The sequence below is a fragment of the Eleutherodactylus coqui genome, chromosome 3 (assembly GCF_035609145.1).
Source record: "Eleutherodactylus coqui strain aEleCoq1 chromosome 3, aEleCoq1.hap1, whole genome shotgun sequence".
In the NCBI taxonomy this organism is placed as follows: Eukaryota; Metazoa; Chordata; class Amphibia; order Anura; family Eleutherodactylidae; genus Eleutherodactylus; species Eleutherodactylus coqui.
In genome coordinates this window covers 125844516-125858475 of record NC_089839.1, presented here as the reverse complement: position 1 = coordinate 125858475, position 13960 = coordinate 125844516, and the positions used below count along the sequence as shown (strand labels likewise).

At 40.3% G+C, this 13960-nt stretch overlaps 1 protein-coding gene across 4 annotated transcripts in view; it reads right to left on the bottom strand.

The window, feature by feature from the left end:
• Nucleotides 1–13960, bottom strand: part of SCAF8 (SR-related CTD associated factor 8) — a 585772-nt gene that overhangs the window by 499843 nt on the left and 71969 nt on the right. For all 4 annotated transcript variants that reach the window (XM_066596059.1, XM_066596058.1, XM_066596057.1 and 1 more), the window contains 5 exons: nt 8955–9108; nt 8400–8530; nt 7355–7531; nt 5004–5077; nt 3991–4108 (listed from right to left, as the gene is read on the bottom strand). In XM_066596059.1, the coding sequence (XP_066452156.1) occupies nt 3991–4108; nt 5004–5077; nt 7355–7531; nt 8400–8530; nt 8955–9108 (654 nt within the window). The remainder of the gene's footprint in view (nt 1–3990; nt 4109–5003; nt 5078–7354; nt 7532–8399; nt 8531–8954; nt 9109–13960) is intronic.

Sequence of the window (13960 nt, the reverse complement as noted above, 5' to 3'; positions counted from 1 at the left end):
GGGTATCCATTTTGGGGCGAAAGTCTTCATTCCTATGTACACTTTCCAAAAAAAACAGTTTTTAAATTGACACAATTGCCAAAAAAATGAAAATCCTAATTTTTTCCTTCTGCTTGGCTTAGATTCATTCAAAAACTGTGAAGTCAAAAAAGTCATCATACCCCTAGATAAATTCGTTAGGGGGTCTACTTTTCAAAATAGGGTCACTTGTGGGGGTTCTCCATCGTTTTGGTCACTCAATGGCTCTACAAGTGGGCAATGGGGACTAAATCTCCTTCAAGCAAAATTTCTGTTCCGAAAGCCACCGCTTGCTCCTTTCATTTTGGGCCCCATTGTGCATCCAGACATATGATTAGGGCCACAATGGGTATGTTTCTGAGCACAGGACAAACAGGGGTATCCATTTTGGGGTGCAAGTCTTCATTCATATATGTGCTGTACAAAAAAACTGCTTTTAAAATGACAGAATTACCAAAAAAATGAAAATTGTAATTTTTTTCCTTCGGCTTGGCTTAGATTCATTCAAAAACTGTGAAGTCAAAAAAGTCATCGTACCCCTAGATAAATTCGTTAAGGGGTCTACTTTTCAAAATGGGGTCACTTGTGGGCGTTCTCCATAGTTTTGGTCACTCAATGGCTCTACAAGTGGGCAATGGGGCCTAAATCTCCTTCAAGCAAAATTTCTGTTCCGAAAGCCACCGATTGCTCCTTTCATTTTGGGCCCCATTATGCATCCAAACGTAAGATTAGGGCCACAATGGGTATGTTTCTGAGCACGGGACAAACAGGGGTATCCATTCTGGGGTGCAAATCCTAATTTTCATGTGTACTATAGAAAAAAGTCCTGTCTTTAAAATGGCATATTTGCAAAAATATGAAATTTTAGTTTTTCTCTTCTAAATTGCATTGACTCCTGAAAAAAAACTGTGGGGTTAAAATACTCATGACACCCCTCAGTGAATACGTTAAAGGGTGTAGTTTTTAAAATGGGGTCACTTGTGGGGGTATCTATCATTTTGACTCCTATGAGCCTTTCCAATCTTGGATTGGTGTAGGAAAACAAAGTGTTCCTCAAAATGCTGAAAAGTAATGTTACATTTGTACGTCTCCTAAATGGTTAAAAAAAAACCGAAAGTTTTTCCAATGTGCGCCCAAAATAAAGTAAACGGATGGAAATATAAATCTTAGCAAAAATTTCTATATTATGTTTGCACATATTTGAGATATTGCAGTTGGAAATGTGAAAAAATGACGATTTTTTCAAAATTTTCCCAATTTTGGCGCTTTTAATAAATAAACACAAATTCTACCGGTCTTTTTTTTCCACCTAAATGAAGTACAACATGTGGCGATAAAACAATGTCAGAATCGCTTGGATATGCAAAACCTTTCTGGTCTTTTTCCATGCTAAAGTGACACGTGTCAGATTTGCAAAATTTGGCCTGGTCATTAAGGCATAAACAGGCTTGGTCACTAAGGGGTTAAAACCATTTTAAAAAACCTGCCCTGGTGGGTACGACAGGGTGGTAAGAAACCCGCCACTCAAGGGGTTAAAGCCCAGGACCAAGCGGCGTAAATTTACTTTAGGGGTTAATAGCGCCACCCTTTGTATGCTCTATCAATGTGCAACAATGGCACTATGCAGCCATTGCCCAGGTGGGCAATTCATCAGTATTTTGTACTTGTGCGGTGGCTACTCCATTTAGCATTTCGGTTGTCTGCATGCTGAGGATTGTGGTGCTTCTACATGCCCTTCTGTTTTGCATTAGTGGATCGGTAAGTATATGTCCCTTTTTCTGTGATTTTCCGTTTTTGGGGGGGGAAAAATTTGGGCATCATTGCATTCAAAGACCTATAACCATTTTATTTTTCCACGAACAGAGCTGTATGAGAGCTTATTTTTGGTGTGACAAGCTAGAGTTGTAATTGTTACAATTTTGGGGTACATTACTTATTTCATCACTTATATTGCATTTTTGGGAGGCGAAATGAACAGAGAAAAAAGAAAAGTGGTTTGACACCAATTTTTGCTTTTTCATTATAACGTTGTCATCCCGGGATAAAAACTGTGTTTAATTTATTGTATGGGCTTTTGGGTCTTTATGAATGCAACAATACAATTGGTTATTTTCTGACTCCTTTTATTTTTAACCTTTTTTCATATTCCTGTAGGGGTCTGAACATATGATCCCATTATCATTCAGATAATACACGGCAGTACTTCTATACCGCAATGTATTATCTCTTTTATTGCAATATGCAAGCTGTGGAAGACGTAGACGCTTATAATCCAGATTATTATAGCTCAAAATTCGTTCAAAAGGGGCGAAAGTGAACGATATTGTTACATGTGAATGCATGGCCAACGTGCACTACTCGTTCACTTGTGGTTTTTTTAGCTTCAGCCTGCATAAAAATTGTCCTTAGGTAATTCCCTTTCCGCTCCATCTAAATGGCATTCATTCAGTCTTTGAAAGACTTGAGGGGAGGGGTGATTGTTTGCAGAATGATTAATTGTTTACTCCTGCCTGCAGAAGACAATGGTATTTATTCACACTAATTAAAAACCTGCTGGCCAGAGATTCCTAGCATTAACACACGCCCACCTAAGCAAACAACATAAATAATGTTTACTTTAGCTAATGATGGAAATAGAGAGGATCTCAGACGATAATCTATACATGCAAATGTTCAGCATTATGTGCAAAAAAGTCATATTTTGTTCACTCATTCAAATGATAATCATTGCGTGTAAAAGGGCCTTAACACTGCGGATGGTGCAGGCTCAGCTCCTGAGCCCATGCCATCTACATGCTGTATATATAGGTCACTTCGGACAAACTCCCATCTCATGACATATACATCCATCCATCATGAGACGAGGGTGGTTAAGGCTTTAAGGGACTAAAGCAGTATTATTAAGGTTTATGTCCAGCCAAGGCTTAGATTATAGAAATTAAACAGACAGAAAAGAACTACATAGGAATACTAAAAGCCATGAAGTTTAGGTGCGGCAAACCAAAATGTCTGGATGTAAAAAAATTGAATCATTCAGTTGATGCAACATATGTAGAATATGCTCAAGTAGTGTAAGGAGTCTTGATACATGAAGAAACTCAAACACAGGCAAATTAGTATAATAAGCAAATCTCAGGGAAGAATTGCCAAGCTTAAAAGGAATAAAACTATAGGTGAAAAAAAGCAATTAATTATCCGTGGAATATTATATGGTATGAACTTATAGTTCATGGGGTCTCCATACCTTAAAGGGGTTATTGAATGAAACTTTAAAGATTCATAGCCTATCCACAGGATAGATCATCAATATCTGATTGGTGGAGTCTGCCACCCAGGACCCCTACTGATCAACTAGTTGAAGGGGGCCACAGCCTCTTCAAAGTAGACATCTGATAACGATTGTGTGAGTGCTCAGAACACTATGTGTCTGTATAACTGTGCATACAGATAGCTGTCAATCACTCATAGCTCCGCCCACTGGACCTCTAAGCTCATAATTGGAAATAATTTAAATGTATAAAATATGAAAGTTGAATCCTTTCCCACAAAACTATACATCAGTCTATCAGTTTCTCATGCTCTATAACATACTGCTGGGAAGTCTAGAAAGCATGATCAAGCTGAGAGGTTCCCTTTGACACATTTTGACATCTATAGAAGACCTCATTTTTCCATTTAAAATCAATTAATTAGCCTGTACTAAGATCTGCGTTTGTGCCATAGGCCCTGGCACAAAATCCTGGGCGAGATAGCACAACATGCTGCGCTATTTCATCTGAGAAAATCCCAGAGAATCCCATTATCATCATCATCATCATCATCATCATCATCATCATCATCAAGGGAGTCTGTTGGGTACCTTTTGAATCCACCATGTAATGGTTCTGCTACATCATGAGGCTTCTGTGGTGCAACCAAGAAATGGAAATTATACTGGAGATGTGAACATGGCCTTACTACTTTAGAAAGTACCTTTGGAGTATGTTGCTGCTCCAAAAACTGGTGGCGTAGATGTTCTAGATTTTGCTGCTGTAAATGTTCTGCAATCTGATGGAAAAGTGAGTTGTTCACAGAATCTGGAACAAGGGGACTGAAAAAGAAGACAATTAGTAACCAAAACATCTATAAGCAGGTTCAGGATTAACACGAGCATTCACAGTAAACCAGACTGATTTTGTGGAGTCAGGGACACCAAATGGGCAAAATATTTGGCCTATGGTCCAGCAGACAAAAGGTTGTAAAAACAAGCGGATGCAGAGAAGCTGCAGAAAGTTTTAGTAGCCTTGCACCGCTATTATCAGAATCTCTTCTTCTCACAGAATATGAAATAGTTAGGAAAGCGCTCCACAGTATAAATGGTGACTATTTGAGAGCAACGGTATAATGAAGAATGTGACTTACCCGGTGTCTAGTGGGGATCCCTCCTGGGAAACACCGCTAGCACCCCCACATGCCGGTAGGCATATAGAAAATCTATGGTAGGAATCCTCGCAATCTTCTCTCTTATCCTGTGGCTGCAGGAGAGCTGCTGAGTGATTATGCCCCTTCAAGCTGAGACGGGCACACAGTGAATAAGATCCGATTGAAAAAATTCTCTCAGTGCTTGTTTAGAAAAAATATGTACGGATCCTCCCAGGATCCGGACATCTTTTTTCTAAACGAGCAGTGAGGGAATTTTTTCAATTGGAGCTTCTTCTCACAGGGTAAGCTTTTGGAAATACCTGTAAATGCAACTCAATAATACACAAGAAAGCCTACATGTAAGGCAAAATGTAAAGAATGAAGAATATTAGGACATAAACAAAGGTATAGAATTTTTTTCCACTCAGTAGGTCACCTAAGAAAAGATTCTTCCTAATCACTTTTCCACGTGTGCACAGAAGGGTTTAGATGTTAACAAGTGGCAATATTTGCATCATTTATAGTTTTTTTTCACCTGGTCCCAATGCATCTAAAAGACGTGTTACATAGTAAAGAGTATTTACATTTGTGGAGTATCCTTTTTTGAGTCTTCATTCTGTAAATTCTCCTCCCCAAAATCAAACCGGTCCATGAGTTTCTAAGAATATCAAAATAAAAATACTAAATCACAAAAAAAGTTTACATAATTAAAGTATGTTGTCAAGAACAGCAATACACAGTAAGGCCCAATGTCCACGGGTGGATTTTAATTATAGAATTCGCACAAATCTCCCACGTGGGAGATCCGCAGTTCTAGTCCCCCATAGGGATGGATTAGCATCTGCAAAACAAATTAGAGCATGCGGATGCGATTTTTTTTTTTTTCCCGGATGAAGTCAGTGGAAGCAGTCCGATCCGTGGCACAGCCACAGCTGTCACTGTGGACATGTCGTGGTTCCGCAGGAAAGCAGATTATATATATATATGGCACTGCGCAGGCGACCAGCACATCGCCGGCGTGTCAGGACGCATCCTCCATGCCCGGCACAGAGGAGACTCGCGCTGGATCTGGACAGGTAAGAAAATGTATTTTTCTGTCCAAGTCTGCGGGCACGGCCACAGCTGCATTCTGCTGCGGGATTCAGCAGTGGAATCCGTGCATGCAAGTGGACATTGGGCCTTAAGGCTGTACTGGACTTTCTAAATTATACAAAGCTATAATCAGTACGTGCATTTAGTTGGCTGTCTAAAGCAGTTCCCTCTAAATAAATAAGGTGGCGGCGGGCTTGTATGACCATCATAGAATAGGAGTTGGAAGGGACCTCCAGGGTCATCGGATCCAACCCCTTGCTTAGTACAGGATTCACTAAATCATCCAAGGCAGATATTTGTCCAGCCTTTGTTTGAACACAGAATAACTGCCGTCACCGGAGGATGCTCTGAACCCCTGTTCTCAGGATTAATGGGGCACCCAGTGGTCACATGCAAACCGGTCAGTAAGTTATCCCATATTCCATGGATGGGGAGTCAATTTACTTTCATGAAACAACTCATTGAAAAAGGTAATCTTCAGAGAGAAAAAAAACAACATTTGCATGTGACCCAAGAATTGAGGGGTGGTTTCCTTCATATATTAGGATCCTTTTACGCAGGCTGATTCTCTGCTCATTGACAAACAACATGACAATCAGCACTTGCTACTGCCATTTGCATGTGGCACAGGATTACTATTGGGCCAAATAATCAATACTACAATTGTTTGTCCTCATACCATTTGCATTTGTCAGCAGCACACCCGTTTACACAGCCGAGAATGTGCTACCAACAAGTAAGCATATTTATGCCTGTATAAAAGATCTGATTAATGAACAATGACCATTTGCTTGTTTATCAAGTGACCGTGAGCATATTCAGATGGGCTGATGGTCTAATCACTGGTAAATGTTAACATGGTCCACTGGTCCATAGTAACATGTAATGCTGAACTGGAAGGCGTCAAAAATTAATAGTAAATTTTACATTTAAAAGGGGTGTCTCATGATGATGGACCTTTTTAAGTAAAATCAGCTGTCATGTGCGCCTACTACAGGGGAAATGCAGAATTACATGCCAGCCTTTTGAATCCAGGATTGTAGAGTCAAGAGTGGGTAAAATGTTCCAAGCTCAACTCCAGCTTCAAAATAAAAATATTAATAAATAATATATTGAGCATGTTGTTACCATTTTACTACAGTAAATTTATTATTACTAACTATTATGCATAAGCCATTTATGAGGGTGTCAAAGTTGGAGTCTGGAAAGTATAGGACTTGGAAGTTTTGCTGACTGACTCCACAGCCTATTATGAATCAACATCTTAACTGTTTAATCTAAGGATGAGTCGGGCTTACCAAAGTGGAGTCACTCTTATCTGTGAACCATATCGGATCACTGTATAAGGATATAAGGGGTCCAAGCACGTTCATATACTCCAATAGTACATTAGAGAATCCATTTAAGGGGTCCATTTATACGTAGCAGTCCTGAATATTTTTTTATGTTTAAGGCTGAAATAAGGGTTTGGATTTTAATTAGAGGAGAAATATACAGGAAAGCTTTGTACTACTCAATAACTCCACTGAAATTAATGACTACTTTATAGATGCCACTCTGATATTTTTACATCCAGTAATTAGGCCACTACAAATATACCCCTTCTCTACAGTTTAACACTACGGGTTTATTCATGTCTTCTTCATACAGTGGATTCCCTGAAGAAAAAGCATCTTATTAAGATTAAAATTTAAAATGACTGCGCGAGTCTGGCAGGGCAGTCATTAATTGGCAAAGTGCAAGGAAAATTATCCATGTAGGGTATGCTCCTTATACAAGTCTACCAATTTGATTTGGGTTATATACAGAGCAATCAATAAGAAATGTGTTGCATACATCATACCTTACTGAGAGATACACTTTGCTCCAACGGATTCAGACTGTTTGAGGCGGCAGCGGCTGCTGTAAGCTGTGCGGTAAGTGCTTGCAATTGAACAACTAAACCAGCATCTAGAGCTTGCAGAAGTGAGGGCTGCGGTTTCTGTTGCTGGACATGCAAGGACTGAACTAACTGCTGAAGCTGATGATAAAAAGAAAGACAAAGTCATGCCAGAGTAAGTTACAATGAAATGCCCTAGATCTGTATTACATTAATGAACTAATTGTGCGGGAGCTGCACTACCATACCAGACTACGGTGCTATGTATGGTGTTTTGAGCCTTCCAGACGGCCCATGACTCCCATCAATCTACTACTGATGACCTATTCAAGTATTCGCAAAACTGGCTTTTATCACCTATCCACTGGATAGGTGATAAAAGTCTAATTGGTTGGGTCTTACCCCTTTAATAGCATAACTATTTTTGTGATTTACAGTATTTAAATTTCCTCAATCACCACTCATGAGCAGGAAAACATTTGTTACCAGATCTTATGTAGGATAAATATGCAAACAGTAACAAAACGGTACATTGTTGTCTTAAAGCCCTTTTGCACGAAACAATTATCACTGAGAGTTGTTCAAAAGCCCGTGCTCCCACGGGAAATTGAACGATAGTTGTCCCATGTGAATGCATGCAGAAAACTGAACGACTGAGTGAGAGTTGTTCAGTCATTCAGTTTCAGCATGCAGAAACCTGAACGACTAGCCGTTCAGTGTAAACAGCAGTCCTTCACTGAATGACTGCCTGCTTACTGTGAATGGAGGTGGCGGGAGGAGAATGCTCCCTGGACTCCCCACCACTATGCTGGCAGCGCTATGAGTGATGCCAACGATACTCCTTTCTGTGCAACAGCACAGCAAGCTTCACTGGGACACGCTGTCGGGCATTATTTGCCCGACAGTTCGTCCCATGTAAATGGGGCTTTACATGTATAAATTCCCTGTTTAAAGAGGCATTAACATACTGATATTGTCCTCATCATGGACATTAACGCACTGTTCTTACCTGTTGTCCCTGAGGGCTTTGTAAAATCTGAGCCACTGCTGCAAGGGTATCAGTATTGGTTATCTGAGCAATCCATGGATCAGGTATGCCTTGAACTACATTTGCTGGGGTAACAGGGGTTGCAGGAGTGCCTAGTAACAAAAGCAATCTCACATCAGATTGTGAACAATAGTAGAGTTGTGTTTGTTCTGTCACAAGCAAACTATGATAATTAAAATACAGCAAAAATCAAAAGCAAGCAAATATTTTATGCAGCATTGCCACAATATATATTCACTCCTAGCAAAATAATTAGCATTTAATACATCACAGCAACAAACACAATTGAATAACAGGGTAATGATGAAAAAAGTATATACTCATGCTGGACAAGCAAGCTAAAAATGCATCTTCTGTCATTTTGCCAATGGACAAACCACGACTGACAAGAAATAAAGATAACGGTTTGAGTCTTATAGAGAAGACAAACTACAATTCTGAACCTCCCATCAGGACTTTGCATACTAGAAATCAGGACTTTGCATACTACAATAAATCATTAAATGAAGACATTACCAGGTGTGTTGCTAACAGCTGCTGCAGTACTTGGTAGGACAGGTGTGACAACAGGGGGAGGGATGCCAGCAGCCATATCGAGAAGCGGCTGGATAATTTCACTCTTGAATACATTATTTTTCTGCCACAGGTTCAGTACTCTTACAATTTTGCTCTGTAAGACAACATAAAACACATACATATTACTCACTGAACAAACAAATTAGTCAATATGAATACATTGTACGCATGTCACGATTACAAATGCTCAATACTACAGTGTACTTTGTACTTGGCATATGTTAGCCACCCCTTAGCAGAATTAATTGGTAAACTGTTAAAGGCAATCTGTCACATAAAACCCCCAAAACTACTGTAATGGCTGGATAGCTCAAGAGACGGATCCAGAATATGTCATTTTTCTACTCACCAGCATTTCCACGCAGCAAATTCCCAAAAGGTCCTTGGACTGTATGCTAATGCAAACCGATGGCTCCTATGCTCAGTGGTACAATGAAAAGGACTCTTAAGTGCTCCAGAACACAGACCAATTGCAGCATTAGGTTGGCTGCACCTTACATTTCGTAAAACCAGTGCTGGTTCTACCCTCCATGCAGGAACCCAGGAATAAAGCTATATGGCACCATAAGGGAGAACAGGGGTGATGGAGAACTCTTTGCTGGTTGGGTTCTTGTTTCTACAGTGTACACACTGCGGCAGAAATAACAATTTTATTCTGTGCGTCTGTCCCATTATTATACCACCACATTTACGGTTTTTGGTTTTTTTCCTGTACTACTTTTAAAATATAAAATATATTTGGAAGTAAATAAAATTATTTTCTGCTGCCATAACTTTTCCATCGACATAGTTGTGCGAGGGCTCATTTTTTGCAGGACGTCATGTAGTTTTCATTGGTATTCTGGAGTTCATATGACTTTTTGATCACTTTTTATTACATTTTTTTTGCAGATGGGGTGACCAAAAAAGTGAAATTCTGTCAGAGTTTCTTTTCTGATGACGTTCACCATGTGGGGCAAAATGTGTCACTTTGATAGATCAGACTTTTATGGATGCAGTGATACCAAATACGTTTGTTTTTTTAACTATTATTACCTTTTTTTTCTTTTAAATTATTAATAAAACTTTTTAAAACAGCTTTTTACATTTAAGTCTCCATAGGGCACACGAACTTGCGATGGTTTGATCGCTCCTGCAGTATCATGTAATACCATAGTATTATGTTATACTGCAATATGACAGACATTCTATCAAGCCATGTGTAACAGCTGTGATAAAGTGAGAGCTGTTGTGGGTAGGTGGTGGCTGTAAGAAATAGCTGGCACCCGCATTATATACAGCGGGATTGACCCCAACCACCCTCCATCCAAACCCCGAACCTCCATGATGTAAATGTACGTCCTCAAGAGTTAAAGCAGTTTTATACTTTTCTAGAAATTAAACTACTGTGTAATGAAATGTTATGCAAACCTGTAATATACTCCTGTGTTTAAAAGCTACAGCTAAGCTCCAAATTTTCCACAGTTCACTTACTAATTATGCCCATTGTTTTGAGTCTCTGACTTGTCCACCGGTCCCAGGTCCATATCCGGACAAAGCAAAACTGTTACAATAGGGATCAGTTTTGAAATCCGTGTTTATCCAGAAATTCTGCACTACACCACAAGAATCATAATGGAAGGGCTGAATATAAGTGAAGGGGGAGTTAATCAGATAGTAAACTTGTAGGCTATGTAAGAGCACTGCATTAAAGGGGTTGTCCGGCCATAAACATTAGGTCTCATTACTTCTGTTTGCCAATTTCCATGCACTTTGTAATATACATTGTGCATGGAAAATGAAGCAAACAGAAGTTTTGGACTTACCTGAAGGGATGCCCCCCCCTGTGTTGCTCCTCCGTCGTCCCTGGTTACCACAAGAATCTTCTCTTCTTGTCGGCCCAGCTCTTGTCGGCGCGGGAACGAGCCCCTTCTCATCCACGCATGCGCAGTTCTTCTCTCTGCAGCCGGGACCGATATACGATCTTCTTGTGTGCAGGGGGGGGGGGGGGGGGGGGGGGGAGGATGGAAGAGCCTCAGAGCAGGAACTGAGCTCCCGCCCCCTCTCTGCCTCCTTTCCGCCCCTCTGCACTATTTTCAATGAGGAGAGGCGGGACGGGGGCGGGGCTAAGGTCCGATAATTAGCCCCACCCCCGTCTCGGCTCTCCCCATTGCAAATAGTGCAGAGGGGCGGAGAGGAGGCAGAGAGGGGGCGGGAGCTCAGTTCCTGCTCTGAGGCTCTTCCATCCTCCCCCCCGCACACAAGAAGATCGTATATCGGTCCCGGCTGCAGAGAGAAGAACTGCGCATGCGCGGATGAGAAGGGGCTCGTTCCCACGCCGACAAGAGCTGGGCCGACAAGAAGAGAAGATTCTTGTGGTAACCAGGGACGACGGAGGAGCAACACAGGGGGGGGCATCCCTTCAGGTAAGTCCAAAACTTCTGTTTGCTTCATTTTCCATGCACAATGTATATTACAAAGTGCATGGAAATAGGCAAACAGAAGTAATGAGACCTAATGTTTATGGCCGGACAACCCCTTTAAGCCCTTAGTGACAAAGCCTGTTGGCACCTTAATGGCCAACTAATTTTTCAGTTTTTTTCACTGTCACATTCAAGGAGCCATAACTTTTATTGGCATAGATGCGTGAAGGCTTGTTCTTGCGGGACAAGTTGCATTTTCGAATGGCATTATTTTTGGGCACATATGATGTATAACTTTTATTAATCTTTTTATTAGGGGAATTGGGGATAAAAAAAAAGAAATTCTGTTATTTATTTTTTGGATTTCATTTTCACGGTGTTCTGTGTGTAAAATAAATAATGAGATAACATTATTCTTGGGGTCGGAATGATTTCGGCAATGCAAGTTTATACAATTTTTTATGTTTTGCTATTTTTGTACACAAAAACAGTTTTTTTTTTGTTTTTTTTTAAGATTTGCTTTTGTGTCACCACATTACAAGAGCCAGAACATTTTTATTTTTCCACTGATGGAACTCTATGGGGGCTTGTTTTTTGCGGGATGAACTCCAGTTTTCATTTATCCAATTTTTGGGAACATACAACATTTTTACTGCTTTTTTTTTTCTAGAGACAAGACTAACAAAATCTGCAATTCTGGCATATTTTTGTTGTTATTTTTAACAGCTTTCACCGTGCTGTACAAAGAATACGTTAAATTAATTCCACAAGCCAGTACGATTACACCATTACCAAATTTATATAGGTTTTTTTCAGAAGGGTCAGTGATCCGGAGATTATTCCAATTGCCAGATTGGAGTTGGGAAGGAATTTTTTCCCTTAGATGGAGAAAATTGGCTTCTACCTCATTGGGGTTTTTTGCCTTCCTCTGGATCAATATTGGAGGTGTAATAGGCTTGAATGGATAGACATGTGCCCATTTACACGTGACGACTATCACTCAAAATTCGTTCAATTCAAATGAGCGATAACCATTACATGCAAACGCTGGCATCATGCAGTTTTCGCTTGAAGGATGATTTTAAGGTGAACTTAAAATCCATTGTTAAGCTAGTGAGAGATAAAGTCTCTCTCAATAGACCACATGCTGTTATCTCCGCGGGAGTCAGCAGATAACATTGTAATGAGTCAGCAGATAACATTGTAATCTGTCAGCACCCAGAAAGAGTACAATGCAGCTATGTGCACAGCTGGGCATGTGATTAATCCCTTGCTGGGCTCTGCAAACAGCTCCTGGAGGCCCTTTTACATGCAAATGAAGATGATAAAGTGTTAATGGCCATTAACACTTTATGCAGATAGATCGCAAGATCTTTCAAACTTTCAGTCCTTCGAAAGATTACGTTTGCGTGTAAATAGGCCTTTACATGATATGTTATTATGTTACCTTAACATTTTTCTTTTTTGTCGACGTTGCTCTGGGAGATTTTTTCTTCGTGGTATGAGTTATACTGTTTAATGGTACAATTTTTCACCATGTTTTTTGTATTTTTTTTTTTTCATGGAGTGCACTGTGCGGGTTAAATAATGTACTAACTTTTTTCTCTGGGTCATTGCGAACACAGTGATAACTCATATGTGATTTTTTTTTTTATTATTAGATTGACCCAATATTTGTTTCGCAAACATAAAATGTTTATAAAAATGGTTGTTGTGAATCTCCCCCTCTCCACTTCTCTTCTCTCTCTCTCCCTTTCTTTCTATGCCGCTTCTCTCTCCCTCTCCCCTATTTCCCTCTCTCTGCATGCGGCTTCTCTCACCCCTATCTCTTTCTCTCCATGTGGCTTCTCTTCCCCTCTTTACCACTCTCCCTGCTGCTTCTCTCTCCTCCCCTCTGTCTGTCTTCGTGAAGCTTCTCTCTCTATCTCCTCCATTCTCGCTCTCTCTCCATGGCGCTTTTCTCTCCCTTCTCCCATTACATACCGCTTCACTCTCCCACTCACTCCATGCCGTTTAACTCTCTCCCACTCACTCCATGCCGCTTCTCTATGTGTTTGTGTATGTGTGTGCGAGTATGTTTCTCTCTCTGTCTCTCTCTCCAGCACTTTTGTTCTCTGAAGCATCTATCTCTCCGGCGCTTCAGCCAGCAGCGATGTTCATAGTCTTGCAATGGTGAAGGAGTGAGACGTCGCAAGACTACGAATGTCACTTAGCAACGCTTGAATCTCAATAACAGCGCTCGGCGCTATGCTTAACACAAGAACTCTGACAAAGTCCGACAGTTTAATGTACCCACCTCAAATTATAGGATTTTACGGCAGAGGTGAGGATCTAAGGAATCAAATTACACCAAAGTCATCTACCTAAGATGAGGCAAAGTGCTCAAAGAGTGGTACAAGAAACAGAATGTAGGCTTTTTTAAATTAGATCATTTTGTTTTTACATAGTAAATGAGGAAAGGTGGGTTTTACGTATTTATTTTTATCTTTTTTTTTTAATTTTTATTCCACTAAGGGACTTGAATATCTGCATCCTTTATCATTC